General features: G+C 45.9%; 1 protein-coding gene across 3 annotated transcripts in view; it reads right to left on the minus strand.

Annotated features, from left to right (window-relative positions):
* Positions 1 to 5,236: 5,236 nt before the first annotated feature.
* LOC117587335 overlaps positions 5,237 to 20,756 on the minus strand; it is a 35,650-nt gene continuing 20,130 nt past the window's right edge. Inside the window, exons 2-5 of one of the 3 annotated variants that reach the window (XR_004574053.1) lie at positions 18,137 to 18,748; positions 17,873 to 18,001; positions 16,844 to 17,715; positions 5,237 to 5,258 (exon numbers count right to left, since the gene is read on the minus strand). Coding sequence is in view for 2 of the 3 variants with exons in the window: in XM_034277972.1 (XP_034133863.1) it covers positions 16,898 to 17,715; positions 17,873 to 18,001; positions 18,137 to 18,569 (1,380 nt within the window). In the remaining variant the exon portion in view is untranslated. Of the gene's footprint in view, positions 5,259 to 14,739; positions 17,716 to 17,872; positions 18,002 to 18,136; positions 18,749 to 20,756 lie in introns of those variants that run through there. The other 2 variants (XM_034277973.1, XM_034277972.1) reach the window with 2 other exon arrangements.

A 20,756-nucleotide genomic window follows, 5' to 3' on the forward strand; every position in this document is an offset into this window, starting at 1 on the left:
TGGCTGACTGCCTCTGCCTCTGCCTCTGCGTGCGGTCTAATTATTTTATGACAATCTTTGAGTGTCGAGGCCCCCCACTGGAAGAGAGAGAGAGAGAAAAGTATTTCAATTTTCCTGCCACAGATTTCCACAGATTTGTTGCCTAATTAAAATTTCAGGCTTGTGGCGCTGCCACACATAAAAATATACAAAACAAAGAAAAAAGAAAATAAACCTCCAGTTTTGAATGTAAATTGAATTTTGATTTATATGAAAAGGAATAAATAAATGTATAAAAAGATTGAATGGAATAGCCACTAGCCTGCCACTGCCTCTGCCCTGCCCCTGCCCCTGCCCCTGCCCGCCCACTCTTGCGTCGCTGCAGGGGTTGGGCAGGGCCTGGGCCTTCACCTGACACCGCCAACACTTGCATTTTTACGATATGCTGCCCCCATCCTGTGGCAGGCTCTGGGGCATGCACACAAATGCTCGTAGATCAAGTGGAGAGGCCAAAAGTTTATGGCACCGAAGCAACCATGCACCCAAATGCAGCATGCCACACCACCACAGAGCTGGAGAGAGAGAGAGAGAGAGAGAGAGAGGGAAAGAGCGCAAGAGAAGAAATCGTTTAACTTTGATTTCGAATTTTCTGATTTATTTCCCTCAAGTTTCCATAGAGCCGAGCAGCAGCAGCAGCAGCAGCAGCAGCAGCAGCAGAGCCAATGGAAGCGCCGTAGGTCATAAATTTCCCTCATGGGTAGAGGGTTTTTCCCCTAAACCCCTTCAGCATTCCTCACCCACTCCAACGTTTGTCTTTTTTGATATGAACGGTAAAAACTCACCATAATTTTTAATTGCAGATATTTATGACCATACTGGGGCGTCGTTCCCAGTCCCCACAGTTCCCCGACAGTCCCTTAGTTCAGTGCCTCCAGATGATGGAGAGCCCTGCCTCTCCTCCCCACCGTTTCTCCACCTCATCGACGATCGATGACGGCGTTAGCGGTTCTTTTGTGACCATCAGATGACCATTTTACAGCCGATTTATTTGCGTCCAACGACAGATAAATAGCCAGAGAGAGAGAGAGAGAGAGAGAGAGGCTGTGGCATCCCAGGGCCTCAGGGCCTCAGGGCCTGTGGCTATTAAAATCAAATAAAATCAATGCCTTACACAAATGTCGACTCTTTAATGAATCGTCGCTTGTCATAAATCAGTAATCCCATACGTTTGCAGCCCACATATCTCTCGCTGACAATAAAAGCGCTACGACTGCCCTTTGTAATGAGGCAGGCATTTATGTATAAAAATGTATTAAAATGTTGCGCTTTATTTATCATTTAATTTTCGGAATACAAAGAACGCACAGCAAGCCACAGAGATATTAAAATTTAAATGCCAGCAAACAAACAGAAATTTCATTTAAAAGCACATTTCGGGGAGACAGGTTGTAAGACGATCTGTGGGACAGCTTTTCGGGCTGTGGCATCCTGGGCCATTTGCCTCCTGTTTATAGATAAAAATACGAGTATTTGCCATAAACAAGCCACAACAGAGCAGCAAAGAGGAATTCCCCCCAGTTGGGTTCTCATATTTCAATTTCGATTTTTTGGAAAACGATGTGCAACAGCAGCAAACAGCAAACACAACAAGAAGAAAATGCCAAAGCGGGCAAACAGATAAACAGGCAAAATAAATCGAAATGTATATACTATATGCATAATGTTTGTATATGTATCTATGCGTTGGACATGGGATGCGACACGGAATTGGAGCTGCCGCCTGCCGTTCGCATAAATGCAACGCAACTTTTTGGACCCTCCCTTTGGCCGATGTTGTCGCTGCTAAAAATGTCCAAAAATGAGGCACAAACATGCGCATGAATTTTGCAACTTGCCACAACAGCAACAGCAGCAGCAGCAGCAGGACTAACAAGCACCCCAGTCCCCAGTCCCAGTACCCAGCGACATGCGCCTGTGGACTGTCCCCTGTCCTCTGCTGATGTTGTGGCCAGGAAATGCAGCGCAAATAAATGAGGCAGCAGCAGCAGTCTCTTGACCCTCGTCCGCCAATATTTTAGCCATTTGTAATTTTATATTTTTGTGTGCTAAAGGGGCAGGGGAGACAGCAGCAGGGAGGACAGGGAGGACATGCGACATGGCAGAAGTGCGTTTTGCATTTTAGATTTTTTGGCTTATTGGAAATTCTATATATCTGAAACAGGAACACATGTTCCGCTGCTGTTTCTGTTGCTGTTGCTGTTACTGTTACTGTTCCTGTTTCGGTTGCTGCCTTCCTTGGGGGCAGACAGCAAGCGGCACGAGCGACTATTAAGCATTGTTGCAGCTGTTAATAGCCATAGTTGATTAGAGTGTAGCTTTCACGCCCCTGGATGGTGGGCATTTGCATAAAACATGCAACGTGTCTAATACCCGAAGCAAAAAGCGTAACATTAGGCTGAGCGCCACACTTCCGGCTCAAGCTGTAAGCTAATACACAAAAACGAATCAAAATTCAATTAGCAGTCGAGATGGACATGAAAAGGGCGTTGCCTAAGCAGCAGGCCAGACCCGATGCTTGACCTTGATTTTGTGCAGAGCCAGAATAGGTACAAAAAATTCGAATTCGAACTTGAACTTGGAGGAACTTTGAGGCAAAATGTTCTACCTACCGCACCGAAAATGGTTGCAGCAGCAGCAGCCAGCATCGACTTGTCGGCATCTCTCTTCGCAAGTGGCGTTTTGTCAAATATTTTCGAACAGTTTCTCTGTGTCTGGGGTATCGGCGGGACTGCTGCTGCTTCTGCTGCTCTTCACGACTTTTATTTAATGAATTTCGCAAATGTTTTCAAGGCAGCATCTCACGCATGCGAATGTCTTCGTCTTGGCTCTCGCTCTCTGTCTTTCTCGCTCTCTTGCGCTCGGGTACACAATGTGCAAATAATTGTCTCAATTCCGCAGATTCCTTAAGATCTGCAAAATGTTGAAAGAAACTCTGAATGGAGCAGCAGCAGTAGCAGCGGGTGATTATCGTTGTATCGCGGCTGGTATCCCTGAGTCTTTAGGCGCCTCTTGGGAGTTGCGTTTTGAGGCCAGAGACTTGTGTGCGTATCTGATAGATTCGCTTGGTGTATTGGAGTATGGAAATTGATGTCATTTAATCTTCCTCATTCCTCAGAGAAGTCATCAAAAGTTCCATTGATTTGCTGTTTGCTGCTGTTGCTGGGTACAACTGGGTACAAGCGTAGTTCGTTCCTTGCATTCCATTCCCATTCGGATCGCAGCAACGACTACGTAAATTACTAGAAAGAGCACCAGAGGGGGGGAGACTGGGAGACAGGGGGGAAAGCCCCTGCCCCTTTGCCATTCCGTTTCGAACAGAATGAATTGCCAAACGCAGATGACAATGAACGGAGGAGCCCCAGCCCCAGACCCAGACCCTGAAGTGCCTCAAAATACAGAAACAACAAATAAAAAAACAAAAAAAAAACAACAACAAAAAACAATCGTCGTCAGTCAATTCCAATGCGATTTGGGGTATGCGCGACAGGTATGCCTATGAAAACCGGGCTCACTGCCAGTTTCAGTTTCCAGAGTCAAAGTCAAAGTCCCTCAGTCTCTCAGTCTCTCTCTCTCTCTCTCTCTCTTTCTCGCTCCCTCTCTGCCGTCTGTTTCGGCGACTTAAACTCTTGGCGACAATTTTTCAATTGTCTGCAGCAACTTTGGCAACCATGGAGGTCGTCGCTGGAGTCGCTGCCGTCACTGGAGTCGCTGGAGTCCTCGTTGTTTTGCCATCGCATCGCATTGCTCACATAATCGACGAATGAAAAGCGCCGCAAAATTGCAACTTGCATATAAAAATCTGTTTTTGGCTTTGGACTTGTTAATTGCACTGCTGAGGAGGCAGGGAGACTGCGGCATTTAATTGTGCACCGGCTCGGCTACTGTTTACCCGTACGCTGCTGCTGCCTCGCTGCCTGGCTGCCTGGCTGCCTGCCTGCCACCTTGAACCTGACGACTCGCCAATTGTCTGGCTTTGTTTGGGGTCTCGGTCGTCCCCTAGTCCTCAGAGAGAGAGAGAGAGAGAGAGACAGAGAGTGCGACTGTGGCCATGTGCGTGGGCAGCTCCAATTACGCGTACGCGTTCATACCAATAACAAAACCCTAAACTAACCGCCTTGACGCCTCCCGCAGCGTTTCTCCACTCCTCTCACGCTTCGATGGGCTTTCAGGCCTCACCTGAAGACTCCCGAAACCGAAGCCAAACGTTTCTCTCCCTCTGGCAAAGCAAAAACAAAACTAATTAATAAATTAATTATGCCATTACAATAATACACAAACACACACACACACACACATACACGAAAACACACTTTGTGGCAGCAGAGCCCGTAGTTGGTGCCCTTAACCGGGGAGTCCAATCTCAATCCCAGGCCTTGGCCCCGAGACTCCAGCCCCTCCTCACGCACTTTAATTATGAATATTTTCATGCTAAAATATGCATGCACTTGCCGAAGGAACAGCAGAGGATGTGGTGTGTGGTACCAGCAAGGGGTACGATGTGGGGTATGCTGGAATGCGTGACTTGGGATTTGCAATTGTATCCAGAGTACATTAGAGAGACTTGGTTTGATTGAAGATTATAGTTGATAATGGAGTCTATGGTCATAAATTTGCTTTAAATATCTTTGCTTAAAGATCTTTATTGTTTCGATTTGATTTTAATCCAAGTTTCTTATTACATTTCTTTACAGAATACTAAACTGACTAAAACTATGGTAAGTTTTCACCATACAAATGTTCAATTTTCATTAGGTTATCTAAAATATCATCACTTTACGATGGGAAATCAATGAACTTCACCTTTTCGTCATTAGTATTCACATGTCTTCCACTTCTTCGGTGACTCCCTTTGTCAATCTCTTGTCTTGTTTTCAGTTTTGAACGTATTCTGCAGGCGATAAGGTTAAAATACTGAAAATGATGTGCAAACTTATTGATCAATCGGCAAATGTTGCGGAAGTATCCACTAGAAGAGGGTTCCGATGGGGTTTCATAGTACAAAAATGTTTATTCTTTTCTTTTATTCTTCATTCCATTCAATGTGCAATGGGTAACATCACTTCGAATCCGCCATAAATGTCATATATTGTAGTTCTTAGCTGTTTCGGTGCTGTTCAGGTGGTGGTGGCTGGTGGCTGTTGTTCCTCCAAACGGGAGTTGACTTAATTAACCGCCCCAGGTGAGGCGAGGCGGCTGCCGCTGCTGCTGCTGCTGCTGCTTTGCCACAACAGCAGGTCTCTGCTCAGGTGGGGGAGATGGAATGATGGGCAGGGGACGGAGCAGGTTGCTTGGCTTCACTTTTGACATGGCTCTGCGTTTTCTTTTATTTGGCAGCTAATTAGAGACATTTGAATTCATTAAAAATAAAAAAATACACGCATCAAAATAGGCAATTTTATGGAAATTAACCAAATAAACGAGACCCGAGTCGAAAAGGGTAGAGATACAGATACAGATAGAATCGGCAATGCATTTTTATTCCAAGTTTATTCTCATGTTAACAGTTCTATTATCCTTGTGGCTATATCTGTATACCGTTGAATGCCACTCTCCTGGAACCTCCTGGAAATGCGGCGCTGCTTGAATGATAAATCGCACCATTTACGTGTGTGCGCCCAGGCAAATATATCAGCCAGTGAAGGTCATAAATATTAATTGTGTTTCGGTGAGGGGGCATTGAGGAAGAGAGGGGCATTGACCATACATGTATAGATAGGTAGAGGTATAGGCATGGGATAGGATTGGTCCCTGCCCCATCGACAGACACCCCAGACCCCAGATCTGTGCTTATTTTGCATGTCTCTCGCCTGTGTGTGTGCTGTTGTTGTTTTGCCTGTGGCGAATCGAGTGTTTGTTGTTGTTCCCCCTGTGGAAACCTGGTTCTCCCGTTCGTTCGTTCGTTCGTTCGTCCGTCCGTCTCCCCCTGCCATTATCAATCGATCGAACGCGAGCTGCATTTGCTTAGCGGTTTTTACTTGAAACGAATCACAATACGTGTGGATGGGGCAGGGGCAGGGGGTGGCAGAGGGGCAGGTGGGACATATTCCCGCTAATAAATATTCAACATTCGTGGAAGTGGATTATGTTTTGTGTCGTATGCCGCAGAGATGCTGTGGCCACGATACGTACATCGATACTGGCCAAAAAACAAGTGACAAAATGGACAACAGAGACATGTCTGGGATCTCTGGCTGGTTTACTTTCATTAGGGTCTCTCACCTTTTGGCCTCAACTTTGGCCAAACAGCACACGGGTTGGATAGATTGGGTTGGAAGGAGCCATGGAGCCATGCAGCAAGTGGCCTGGAGTCAAGAGTTATTCATAAGCGTGAATTGGTCTCGAGTGTGGTGTGTCGAGTGTGTCGAGAGAGGGAGCTCTGCTGTGCTGTGATTAATATCCCAGGAATGCAGTTTATTGTTGCGCGACGACAACGGCGAAGCTGCTGCTGCAACAGCCACTCTGCTGTTAGACGCTGGGCGTGGCAGTAGGAGACACATGCCACAGAGGGGGAGTTGGAGCGGTAGGTGGCCAGGAAGGTAGCACATGTGAGGGTCAGAGCAGAAAAGCCAAAGCCAAACCATTGTGGCAAGGCGCGATGCTCTTGCATCTCTCTCGCCAAAAGACTGCGAGGCGACGCAAATTTCTGTGCATTATACATACATTCGTAGACTTTTTGTTGCTTTTTCTTGTACGGTTTTAATACCCTGTAAAAGGAGAGGAAGCAGTGGTGTGACGAGTAGAAGAAGAGTTTCCATTGAGGTATTTTATATCAGGCGTTTGATATGATTGTTCTCCAACAACTATGTAGTGGAATAATCGTGGATTTTGGGATCTACATACGGGAAAACCTGGTGGTATCCACAGTAATTGTAGATTTTCAATTGAGCTTTGGTTGGACGATATATTATGACAAAATTCATCTAAATTCTAAAATTCATTACAATTCATCATCATTCATCAAAGCAGTGCTGCCACATGTGCTGCCAGTGTTGCCATATCTTACATGAGCAGTTTTCCGCTCTGAATGGGTATCCTCTAGTCGATTTCCCATGCAACCACAAACTTTTTTTTCCTCTATTTTGTTGCTGTTGTTTTGTTGTTTTTTTATCTCAGATATTTTTGTTCAGTTATAAATTACATTGGCCATGGGCATATGCCTGTATGCGTTAGTATGTGTGTGTGTGTGTTGCATAATCTGTATGCTGAAATCTTTGGCATCCCAAAGAGAGAGGGTGGGGACAGAGAGAGAGAGAGAGAGAGAGAGAGAGAGAGGAGAGCGCCCCATCTCTAGAACAATAGCAGAGGCTCGCGCGCACAATGGAGTCTGAAAAGCTGAAGCTGTAGCTGTTGCTGTTGCTGTAGCTGGTGCACTGTGTGGCAGGAATGACCGCCACTCTCATAATAGAGTCATAAAATTTTAGTGCGCCGCTTGGTGGATCCCTCTTGATCGTCCAGCAGCAGCACCACCCCCCGTGGCGCCTCCTCTTGTGGCCACTTCAGAGTCAAAATCGTTTCGCTTTGTTGGCCATTGTCCCGGGCCATTTACTTCAAGTAAACCATAGAGGCCGAGCAGTAGGGAAATATATAATTGTGATTAATTATACGACATAAAAGTGCTTTAGATTCAACATTCAACATTTTGTTGCATTTATTAAACCGAAAAATCACTCCAAATGAGCGGCTCTCGGAGATTTAAGGGGGAGCCCGAGAGCAACAGAACCCAATCGATGGATCTCCTGGATCCTATTATCAATTGTAATAAAGGCAGCAGTAATTTTAGGGCGTGGTTCTACTCTGCTCGTCTTTATGGCATGCAAAATGTAGAGAACAATTTGTGGAAAATTGCCATTAGTTTTGATCCCATTATTCAAGGGGTTATCCGTAGTTTAATTTCATGGCAGTAGCTGCTATAAGTATCTGTATCTTTTCTCTACATACACCTTGAGTGTTCCCTGGGCAGGAGCAGACCTTAATTGAGTTCATACGGTGCACATTTTTGATTGTCAATCGTTGTCATGGCCGCAGGAGGGGGACAAGCGGAAAACATCGAATGCCAAGTACAGAGAGAGAAAGAGAGCTTCACTGTTGCTTCACTTCGGTCTGGCGGCGACAATGGTGCACTGCCACTGCCTTCGTTATCACACAGAACATGGCAGCACATGGGAATTGTAGCCCCCAATGCCATAGCTAGTGGCGGTGCCTGTGCCGGTGCTACCAAAGGCGGCGGCGGCTTCGGCTCCTCTGGGCCTACAGAAACAATGAATGAGAAGGAAACAAAAGCCAGCAGCAGCACCCAACACCCAGCACCAGAAGGAGAATGAGAGGTACAAGCCTTGACAAGAGGCAATCCATCCGACCATCCATCCAGCCAGTCATCCGTTGCAACGCTCCAAGTTGCAAGTCCAAGTCCTGGGCAAAAGGCACTGGCATTTCATGCTCATCAAATGCTGCGTTGACATTGAACAATTTCGCGTAATGTTGTCGTACACTTGACAAGCGCGCAAATTGTAGTGCTACCTGTACCTGTGCCTCAAGACTGTAGCCTGTTGCCTGGTACTTTGAACTGAAATCTTGCTCAAGGCGAAAGCTACAGACAGACGAAGGCTTTTAGCCATTTGACGTTTTGCTTGTATGCCTCCAAACGACTAAACTCTTAACTCAAATGCTAGCCTCAATATCGAAGTGCGTTTGGTTTTAGCCGAAAAGGAAATACCTAAAAGGTGGGGAAAAGGTTTTCTTCAGTGTGGGATAAAAGTGCTATAATGAGAGTTAAGGAAGAGACTTTAGGCCATGATCCTATGACTCTATACACCCCTTAGTCTTGGACTTACAGGGTATATGAAACAGCTACTTTTGATGGAAATTGGCAGAGTTGTCTGTCTGTCTGTTGTCTTTCCACTGATTGTTGCAACGTTTGTGTTTGCTTTGCGGCCTTAATGAAGCGTACGACATTCACTGGACAAGCAGCAGACAAGACTAAGCTCCACTCTGCACTAATCCAATCCAATCCAAACCACAGCAATCCAATCCGTTCGATGTCAGAGCCCAATCGCCAAATATGCAGCGACAAGTCCTCCTTGCTAAATGCTATCCAGATTAATAAGTGCCTGCCCCCCCACCAACGACATGTGCGGGTGATGTATGTGTGTGTGTGTGTGTTGCATGTGCCGCCATCGATGCGATTGTAAAAGTCAAAAGTCATGCCGGCAAAGACGGTTCTAGACTCCCTCAAAGCTGGAGGAGAAAAGAACCAACTCTCATTGGGGAAAATTCCCCTCTCTCTCTCTCTCTCTCTCTCTCTCTCTGGGTACCACTGGGGGCTGCTACCAAATTTGGTCTGGGCAATATTTTGTTGGTTTGGCAGGCCGTTAGAGATTTGCAAAAAGGTAAAACTGTAAAATGCATTTCGGCCTACCTTAAATGGAGCGAGCGAAAAGCAAGCAAAACGCACGATAACGAAAGAAAAGTGCAAACATTGTTGCATGCCTCCAACAGAGGCAACACACACCACACACACACAGGTAGAGACGCAGATAGACAGCGGAGAAGTGTGCAAATTTGCCTTTCAATGCCAGCAAACTGGATGCAAACTAGAACTGCAAAAAAACAACAACACAAAAAACAGGCCAACAACAGAGACAATGAAGGAAATGTTGCACATGTGAGTGCGACTGCCACTGCCACTGCCACCGCCTGATAATCGCTTGCCTCGTTGCCGCTTCTACGATCCCTAAGTGGCAAGGTACACAAACTCGTACTCGAGTATTCCTATTCCGATTCGCCAATAATTGCAATGGCCAATGCCATTTGAAATGAAACTCTTTTGCTTCGTTTTTTTTTTTTTTTGTTCCCAGCAGCAGCTGTGAAATTCTCGCCAAGAAATTGGCAAAGGCAAAAAGCTTTACGTGTTCTCATATTAATAGACAATTACCCCCAAGACATTGAACTCCCCGCGCCTAATAATGAGAGCTAAACATCCATTGAGAACCCTTAAACCAATGGCTTAAATCAGGCTTGCGCTTTTCTTGGATTATTCTGAACTAGAATCCCCCCCAATCTGTAGATTCTTATGCGCATATTTAGATGCACTTTTTGGCTGCACTTTGCAGTCGTTGCTGTGGCTTCTGAACAATTTTATAATTCATTACAATTATTGTACAATCGTCGATGGCTGCCTTTTTGGTTTCCCCTTTTTGGTTTGAAATTATAACGAGAAGAAAGAAAGTTTATTTTGTGTGGAGAACGGGGCTGAATTTTATGCATGCGACCCCGAAAGGTCGAACCGGCAGCAACTGCGCTTCACTCCACCGATCTTCACGGTTTCATGCCGCTCATAAATTGCATTTGTGTGGAGAGAGAGGATCGTGGATCGAGTTGGCTGGCAGCCAGCCAGCCTGGTTTCTGTTTCTCTTTGCTGTGTTGTTGGCTCCGTCATTAGCTTGATTGAATCTTATTGTTGGCAATTAACCTTCGCAGCTATGGGGGCAAGCGCCTGAAAGGTCTACGGAGGTCTGCTGGTCTACTCCACTCTAGCCACTGTAACATTCTGAATAACTTCATTTGTGCGGGGGAAACACAACCAATAACATGGCCATAACATGTCATCTCTCTGGTCGAAGCTCAGCTAATTGCCAGCGAACAAGTCCCGTCAATTAATTAGCCAAAACGCCAATGGATTAAGCCAGAAAGTAAACCCGAAAAGAAACCAGAAATTCATTTGCATGCAGCACAAAGTGTCACAGTCGATACTGGACACACTCCTTTTGCGCTGCTGTGACAAAAGCGATTTGTCAGACGTGGCAGACATGGCAGACAGACGGCAGTCTATGGCTTATATTTGTGGCTCATTTAAGACTCCACTTCCTACTTACGTTTGCATATTCACAGCGAACGACCATAGACATTGCATTTAGTTAGATGAACGACTGGCTGACTGGCTTTTACCACTTTACCACTCCCCGTGGCAGAGGCACTGCACGGCACGGCATGGCCATCTAAATTGCATGCAGCGCGCCTTTGTCATGACATGACAGCAGCCTAATTCATCATTATGGCTACACAGCTCCAAAGACGACTACGACGACTTCATGGGCGGGGGGGGAATCGGTGGGTATATCTAGAGGATTGAGAGAGTTTTTTGCTGTTTTTTTTTGTCGCGACTTTCGCTAGACGTTTGGCATGAGATGAAGTTTGCATCTGAGCAGCGCGATCTCGTTAGCCTCGGACTCTAATGCTGAAGCTGACGCTGACTCTGACTCCAGCGACGACTTTGCTGCAACTTTAACGTGATTCATTCATGCGCAGTAGTTGCATGCAGCATCAAACGATGGATGAGGATGGGAATGGCAATGATGATGATGATTATAATGATGATGCATGCGCGCTGCTTATGCTTGCAGGAGTTGCAAGTGGGGAAGGAGCTGCTGTCGATAGGCTGAATGATTCAACCCCCCCACCGCCTGTCGACATTCAACACAGGCCAGGCCAAGACGACGACATTATCGCCAAAGCAAAAGTCAGAGGATGTCAGCCATGGCAAGATGTTTGCAGCAGTTATTTGTATGGTTTATTATCTTCAACATGGGATCTCATTCAATCTGCTCACTCTTCACCCCTTGACTCGCTCGTGTGGCCAAAGGAAAGTTATTGAAAGGGGGCCCCGCCTCAAAGTGAAACTTTTGAGATGCAAAAAGTAGTAAAGTTATGAAGAATTTGGAGTTGCAGATTAACTCAAGCATAAATTAATTCCATCGAATAATGACATCTTTCTTCAGCTTCTTCTTGCACTGATTCCTGCAGTGCCAGGGGAATAAATCGTGTGACGTGCGATCAACGACCCAGTTAGCCAGAAGGCCAGAAACCACCACTGCAGCAGCAGCAGCAGCAGCAGCAGCAGCAGCAGCAGCAGCAGCAGCAGCAGCAGCAGCTCTTTTGGCTACCAATTTGCTGACATGCGCCAATTCCAGTGAACAGCGAAAAGGTGTCAGACATTCAGGCAAAAGCCAAGGCAACGGGCAGGCTCTTAATCATCGAACCGTTGAGGACAAATGCCATGCACGACTTCATTATTAGGCAACCTCATATGCACATCATCATCATCATCAACCTCCATCGGCTGATGATGCTGTAGTTGTTCCACTGGCAGCTCGTGACATGCGGTCCAGATTGTTGGCTGTGTCACCAGGCTCTTGTCTGATTAGTTTTCCCTGCCTTTACACCGCCATTCCCGTGGCTAACTTTCATTTCCTTCTCATCAAGAGAGCAACCGAGCAGACACGAAAATGTCCCTCAAATTTGTTTGTCAACCGCGGAGCACATAAAAATCGGGCCAGGAGCAGCAGCAGCAGCAGCAGCAGCAGCAGGAGGAGGAAGCCTGCCCTCGCCGACTGCCTTTTTGGAGGGTCCATTAAATTCCTCTGTTGGCTCTTGGCTGTCGCTAATGAAGTCATAAAACCGCATGACATTTTCGCTACCTCCAAGGAAAGCCCCATGGATCTCAATGTTTGTCAGACGCGGGAGATCTTTTCGTTTGCTACAGACACACACACACCACACAATTGTCTGTTGGTCTCTGTCCGTCTGGGCATTTCAATCGTTCCAATATGCAAATGGACCTTCGCCCGCTGCCACCCACAGACCACAGACAGAGCGACGGCAAGCCACAACGGAGGAGCAGCAGCAGCAGCCAAAGCATTACGAGTCCTGTCCTGTCCTCCGACGACGATCCATATGACCATATGTTCATATCGGGCATGAAATCTTTCGCTTTCGATTGGAGCAGACGAACGGGCGGACGGACGGACCGTCTCTTGAGAGGTGCCCCAATCTGCGACGAGGCTGCTCTGCTCAGCGTTGCCCCGTAATCCCAATCCCAGTCCACCCCCCTTGGCTTTATCTCCTTCGAGTGGATTTTTGCTGCATTTCATTTCGTTTCGCTTCGTCCGCTTCGTCGCTTCGTGCCGCAAATATGCAAAAATGCTGCAATCTCTGGGGCACGTTCGGAGGGCCTTTCGTGTCATAAATGGCATAAATATTCCTTACTTCTTTCTTGACCGAACAACCTAAATATTTTAGCCTCTCCTTCAGTTCCAGTGCCCGTGCCTGATGCATTTTTTTCTGATTATTTTTTTAACAATGCGAATGCTGCTGTCAGTGCTCCGCCTTAGGACTTTCACTTTTTGGTGCAGCTCTCTTATGAAAATGAAATTAAATCGGTTTTCATTTGTATATATATTGCAGCGGATTATAAATGTTCGATTGCATCGATTGGGTAGTGAGGGCGGGTTCAAAGGGGTTAGAGAGGGGAAGCAGATAAATTGCATTGTGGCAATTGTTGGCATTTTAAGTGGTTAGCATTTCTATTAGAGAATTTACTTGCTGAAACAATTACTAGGGGATTAAAGTGAGTAAAGGGACTCACAGGCGTTGGTAAGCAGCTGTAAAATTCTCGCCCCTCAATTATGCAAAGGAAAGGAATAAGCGCAGACACTCTAGGATACTCTTACAGAAGCATCGACAAATTTTTAGCTGTATTTTCATATGAAATAAATTCTTTAAATATCCAAATATAAATTATAAAAATGTATTAAATATCCTTCCTTTTTTTACAAAAACGTATTGATCCATCGATCGATCATGAAGAAACTATCAAGCAAAAGAAAGCCTAATACCCATTGAGAGTGCATCAAAAGTTCTGCACTCATAATATAAGAATAATAAATCATATAAAAGATAACCCCACAAACTAGCTAAGGCCACAGCTCTGTCACATTCAGTATCCCTTCAATCGGTTCAATCAACATGTTCAAAGTAGACAGAGAGCGCACTAACGATTTGGGCCTAAAAGGCCTTTGGCTTCGTTTCGTCGATATGTTTTTCGAGGCTCGAACTCTGCTAAATAATCCGGAAATGGTCAACAAACACACAGTAGCATACTACAGTCGGGATCAGATGAAGTATAACCGGGGTACAACATTAAAATATATTCAAAATGTTCCCTAATAACATTTACAGAGTATTGGGGCTCTACATGATTGCAGATGAAGAGGGACAGCCCTTAAAGCATTTACAGCATTCAATTTCAGCACCGTGGATCGCTGCAATCATCATGCCAATGACAGTCAACTTTATGCTCGTTTCCGTCTCTGTTTTTGAGGCTTAGATGGCCAGACATGATCCCAAGGTGGCAGCCGAGTTTATGGTCCTGGGCCATCTCTCACTGTGGTCAAAATTCGGCGATTTAATGTCGCAGGAATCGGAGAAAGTGGCGACAAGTGCCTATGAGGCTTACGATTCGAATGTTGGTTCCAAATGTGAGTGAAGGAGAAGCGCGTGTATTCATCTCCCTGACTATCAATGTCCTTTCAGATCCTCCATCAGTGCTTTGGCATACTTACTCTCTTGTTGAACACATTGGATTAGTTGTACAAATTCAACAATTTATGACACCTGTGCACCTTGGAATAATGCAATTAATAAATCGTTCGATTTTCTTTCTGCTGGAAAATGTTTCGCTAATCATTCAAAAATGATTTATTTTTCATTTCTGATTTATGCTTCCGTTGTAAATGAAAACAATGAATTTATGATTGTATTTATATTTTTTTTGTATGTTTTTAGTTTTTATTTTTATTTTCATTCTCGATTCTTGTTTTGTTTTTGTGTGCCTAAATTATTTCTGCACAATTTAATGAATTTTTTGTTAGCGAAAACTATTGGATTTGTGGATGTACAATATTTGCTTTGTCCGCATAATTAGTTGGCTCTCTATTCTAAACATTTTGGAACATTTTGAGTTGCTCGTAGTAGTATATTTTGTCCGCTCTTCTCTGCTTCGCTTTCATTATTATTCATTTGTGTATTTGTTTTGAGTTTCTTTTTTTTAATTCCCATTATAAATGCTAATTACGATTATTGTTATTTGTGGCAGGGAAGAAGGAGTGGGCTGGCAGAAGGGGTGTAGTAGGAGGGAGAAGGAGGAGCATGTGTGCACATTTAATGAATAAATATTTAAAATACAATATTGCAGTTGTTCTTTCATTTCGTAAAACTAATAAATGCCCCGCCCCGTTCCAAATGGAATGCATTCCATAAATTGAATTAATTAACTCACTTAATCATACGCGGCCCATATTTATATTTATATTTATATTTTTCTTTTGTACATAGCAACATTTTGACTTAAATGACTAGTCTTTGGTTGGTTTATGCTCATTTTGTTGTTGTTACTTGTTAAGTTGGTAAATTAATAAATGTTTTGTAAATAAAAACTTGAACTTTTCGTTTTGCGTTTCGCCTCTCAAGAGTGAGAGAGGAAGAGTGAGTGAGAGAGAGAGGAATGCTTTGTTTTGGAAATTAATGCAATATTTAGTTGTTGAAAGTTTCTGCTGAATGCTCCCATAGTTAATTGCTAATTGGAGCAAATAAATTGTATTTACAATAGTGTATTGTTTGTTGTTTTTTCTTGCGTTTAGTTTAAGTTGTTAGTTTAGTTCGGTTGATTGTTTTAAGTACGTTTTTTGCGGAGTTTTGTTTTTTTTTTTGTTGTATTCATTTAAGTTTGTGTTTAAATTTGTGATATGCCTTGTCATGAATTAATTATTGACTATTTTAAAATGCAAATGCAAATGCCTACTAAATGCGAAATTTTGTGGTTACTTTAGTTTTATTTTATCTTTTTTTTAATAGCTTTCGGCTGGACTTGCTCGAAGTTTTCTCTGCTTTTTCATTTGCTTTTACGATATTTACACTGTTTTTAATGGTTCGTCGTTTCTTAGACAGTTTCTTGTTAGTAGTGGAATCTATTTGCTCTTGTCAATTGGAATGAAGTGAAAAGCCACAAAGTTGTGTGGTGGGCACGGCAGGGCAGGGCAGGGCTGGGACCTGGCATATATCCTGTCCGAACCAGCAGATAGATCCCCTCCCGAGAGGCTACACCACAAAACACTCACTCACACACACATAAAAACCATTCACATCGATAGACTCTGTCACACACATGCACAAAACAGCTTAAGCCGAAAAATGTTCCCAAAAAAAAAAAAAAAACAAGTTAGGAAATTGTACATTTGAGCATTTGAGTAACTCGACTGACGGTTTACCCTTTAAGCTGGCATTCTATATCGAATTTGCAGTTGCAATTTAAGCGTCTGCTGGTGTGGCATACTCTAGCCCATCATTTACAGGGCATGCACAACGATTTAAACTTGTGGCATCATCGACGCTCGCCCGGCAGTTGGCAGTTCGAATGCGAGAAGAATGTTGGGTGCAAACAGAAAGCACACGCCACACCATGCCACGCCCTTTATTTGCTTTAATCTGACAAAATCCCTGTTCTAATGCCGAACGGCAATAAAGGATAAAACGTGCATGGCATGTAAAGAGAGCATCCTGGCAGCCCTGCTCCTCCATGCCGCTGCTGGTGCCATGCCACAAACCCAAAATGTCTGCCTTCTATCTGCTGGTTGCCTGCCTGCCTGCCTGCCTGTCTGGTTCGATAGTTTGCAAAACGGAAACGGAAGTGACACTAAATTCGTTTCGGTTTTTCCCCAATTGGGAGAGACACACACACGCACAGGGACACAGATACACTGTGTGTGTATCGTGGGGAGTGTATCCTTTAGATGCTTATGGACTTGACAAAATTGTTACGTGTAATCCTTTTTATGATCTTCACCAGAATATGTGCGCTACATCTTAAGCAGCAGAGTCCCGCGGGGCAGCTACCACAGCTAAAATGTTGCACAACATGTCACTGCCAGATCCAGTTGCTGGTGCTGGCGCTGGCGTTGGCGTTGCCGTTGCCCGCTCGTGGTGGCTCCTGAGGCTGCACCGTCCAGGAGCAGCCTTCAACCGACTCTCAGCTGGCAATCACCATCGTGCTGGCCGATGCCTGCGGCCATTGGCAAGCGGCAATGGCTGCTGCTGCTGCCAGTCGGGCGGAGGAGGAAGCCTCTGTGGGCACGGGCGAGGAGGGGGCCGAAACCGAGAGCGAGGCCGACGAAATGGAGGAGCAGCTGTGGGCCGAATGCAGCTGCTGGGGCTGATGATATTCGGGCTCCTCGTAGGCGGCATCCTCGTCACAGTCATGCGGGTAGAGCGGCACATGCTGATGATGGTGCGACGGCTGCTGCTGCGACTGTGACTGCGACTGCGACTGCTGCTGCTGCTGATGATGCGGATGATGTGCATGCGAATGAAGCTGATGCTGATGCTGCAGTTGAAGCTGATGATGGAGATGCTGTGGATGCTGGGAATGCTGTGCATGTGCATGTGGATGATGCTGCTGGTGATATGGATGGAAGTAGTGTTGTCCCGGCGGCGCGGTGGCTGCTACACCATTCGCTCCTGCTGCCGCTGCCGCTGCTGCTGCTGCTGTGGATGATGATGATGGGGACATGGTCATGGCCATGACTGTGCCCCCCAGCGTGGGCGATGATGTGGATGGTGGCAGTGGCAACGGGCAACGTATGCTGTCCGCCGGGTGTGCCGTATAGATGTTGCTTCTCCTCAGATGATTGTTGTTGTTGCTGATGTTGTTGTTGCTCCCATTGTGGGGATGATGGTGGAGATGGGCACTGCTGCCGGCACTGGCACCCGCGCCACTCCCACCGCCCGCACCATTGAGGCCATTGCCGTGGGCGCGCTTATTCCGGGACCACCACTGCACGTGCGTGTCTGCAAGATGGAGGAGCAGAGAGTGAGAGGGAGAAAAAGAGTTGGAAATTGTGAGACACAGATGCGAAAACACAGTCGGTAAATGTTGTGAGAGTCAACACAGACACACAGGTAGAAGGGGGGTTGGGGTTGGGGTTGGGGTTGGGGTTCCACTCACCATTTCGATTGTTGGAGGACTTTTTGCGCCGACATCGCACCACAGCAATCATGATGATGGCGCCTAGCAGCGCCGACAGCATCGACACAATGATCAACGTCAGCGGCCAGCCCAGTTCGGTGGCTTTTTCTGCAACATAAAAAAAAAAAAAACACAAAAAGAGGGTGGAAAGGGAAGAACCAACAGTTAGTAACGGGAATACAATAGGGGGAGCAGGAGGAGAAGCAGAAGTTATAGTATCTGTTTGTGGGTTACTTTACTCACCTATCGTACCCTCGAACATGAATGTGTTCTTTGTGGGCATGGCCCAGGAGCATAAATCACATGTGGTCAGGCCATCGCTCAGCACGGGCTCATCGACGAAGAAGGGTGGCCGCGGCGGCGGTGGCACAAAGCGACCATTCCACAGTCCCTGCTCGGTGGCATCGAAGGCCATGGGTGAGCCAAACAAATCGTCATCGTCGTCGAAGATGTCGAATGTCACATCACCAAAGCTGCTCAGATCCTGCTCCGCGGAGCTGGCCACCAAGCTCTCAATCCGCGGTGGACTGAATGTGGGAAAGGCAGTGGCACTGCCAGATCCGGAGGCGGATGCGGTTGAGGATGCAACTTGATTTACAACGTAACTGAGACGCGCATCGTTGACAGTCAGGAAGTTGCTGCTGCTCCCGTTGCTGCTGTTGGCTATGGATGGCATCTTTCCGTGCGGGTTGGAGGGGCGTTCCTGCTGTGTCCTTTGACTTCCTGCTCGTCTCTCTCTCTCTCTCTCTCTCTCTCTCTCTCTAGTTAGCGTCGTTGTCTTGTCGTAGCTCCGCTTAGCGCATGATGAACGGAATGGATTTTCTCTTCGACTTCTACACACGGGTCAACCAATAGCTGGAAAAAAATCAAACAGAAAAGAGAGAAAAAGAGAGCAAAAGTTAGTCTTGGGCTTTGGCCAATTAAAGTCTTAATTCTGTACCCCCCGAAGCTTTCACATTTTTCATATGCAGCAAACACAAAGAGACAGAGAGAGAGAGGGAGAGAGATAAAGAGAGATGGAATGCTTTGGCTGTGTAGCCGAATAATTCTATTACTCCGTGACTCCCCTGTACGCGCTGTCCCGCTCTCTGTCTATGCTCTGTCTCTTTCGCTAAGCCGACTCTTCCATTTCTCGTGATAATCCTGGCCCCAAGACTACGTTTCCTACACATGCTGCCAGAGAGGGATGGAGCTAGAGTCTCGTCTCATGTCAGCAATCGTTTTTCAATGACTTTTTTCTACCTATTTCCAATTTGTATCTTTCCTGGCAGTCAAACTCCCCCCCTCAGACCCATGGCTGGCTGACTGCTGCTGCTGCTGTGTATCTTTTCAGCTGGAAATTGAATTTTTGAGCAGCATTGGCAACGCTATCTGCCAGATACTTTTACTGAAGTAGCAACTCCACACACACACAGAGACAGAGAGCCAGAGAGATGGGAGGATGAAATACACTCCATGATGGGAGGACATATCACACATGGCAGGCAATGCTAACGAGAATTGACAGCTTGACAGTTTGATATCAGTCTAGAAGTCAGCATTAGTTACAGTTGTGTACTCTGAGTAAAGGAGGAGCAGGAGCAGGAGGACGAGTATCTACCAATTGGCATTATTAAAAGAAACCCAAACCCAACCCCCCCCTCAGTGCCCACCGTGTAATTGTATCTACGAGATTCGAACAAACTCAATTTGCGGAATAACATTGTGAGGCAATAATCATGATAAATTAACACTAATTTGCAAACGCCAAGAGCTGCAGGGAGACTCCAGGGAGACTCCAGGGAGACTCCACCAATTGGCAGGTGAAATGCCTGGCGCTGCTGCTTGGGTGGCAGGTTGGGAAAAAACTTTTTACCAGGTTAACTGCAACCTCCGCCCAAGCAAAACTTCGATTCCTTTCACAAAGTTTTCCTGCTGGTGGCAGCTTCTGTCGGTGGCTGACTATCAACTGCCAGCCGAGCCTCTATGCTCCTGCTTTGCCATCCTCTTTGCCCATCCATTCTGGCGCATTCAATGCGCTATCGTTACCAACCCATAAGCGGCCGACACGTTTCTGGCATTAGCTGCAGCAGCCGCCAAAAAATTTCAGCAGATGAAAAACTGCAACTGCAGCAGAAGCAAGAAGCAAGCAAGAAAAATGTTGGCCCATTACCTTTTGGCACTTGCCACGTGGCAGCCTGCTCTCCCCTCCCCCCCCAGGCAAACAAAAGCAGGCAAACAATTGCATATAAATATTAAAGTTTGTACATGTTTGCCTTCCCCTTTCCCCCGCTCTTGTTCAAAGTGAAAAAGTTTAATTAAACTTTGGTTAAGACTGAAGGCACGTCATACGCAGAACTGCAGCCCAAAGAAGATACATTTATGGCAGGGAAAAGCAAGTGGCAGAGAGAGATAGAGAGGCAAAGAGTTCGTTTGGGTGTAAACGATATTTAGTCATTCTTGAAAATGGGAAAACGTGAGGCGCATAAATTGAGGCAAACGAAAAACCCAAAAGAACTCACGCAAAAAGCTGAAAATTGCGAATGCGACTCCCGACTCTGCGAATCTCTTTCTTCTTGAATGAATGACTGAGTGAGTGAATGAATGAACGAACACAAGAGCTCCCCTCCAAGAGCTGAGCGCTGGATGAGTGCCGCATTGAGGATTGCGGATTGGGTGGGGATTGTGGTATCCCGTTTTCCCCTCTCTCGGCACGGAGCGGAAAGATACCGCACAACGACGGGCTGTGTGGGTGGCAGTAATTCCTCTTCTTTGGAGTCGTTCAAGGGGCTATTAATAAATTTATTTTTGCTGCATGCTTGAAATAAATTGTAAAGTCACGTGAGCTTTGGCTTCCCTCCCAACCCGCCTGCTTTTGCCGCTG

This window comes from Drosophila guanche, unplaced genomic scaffold, assembly GCF_900245975.1.
Source record: "Drosophila guanche unplaced genomic scaffold, DGUA_6, whole genome shotgun sequence".
In the NCBI taxonomy this organism is placed as follows: Eukaryota; Metazoa; Arthropoda; class Insecta; order Diptera; family Drosophilidae; genus Drosophila; species Drosophila guanche.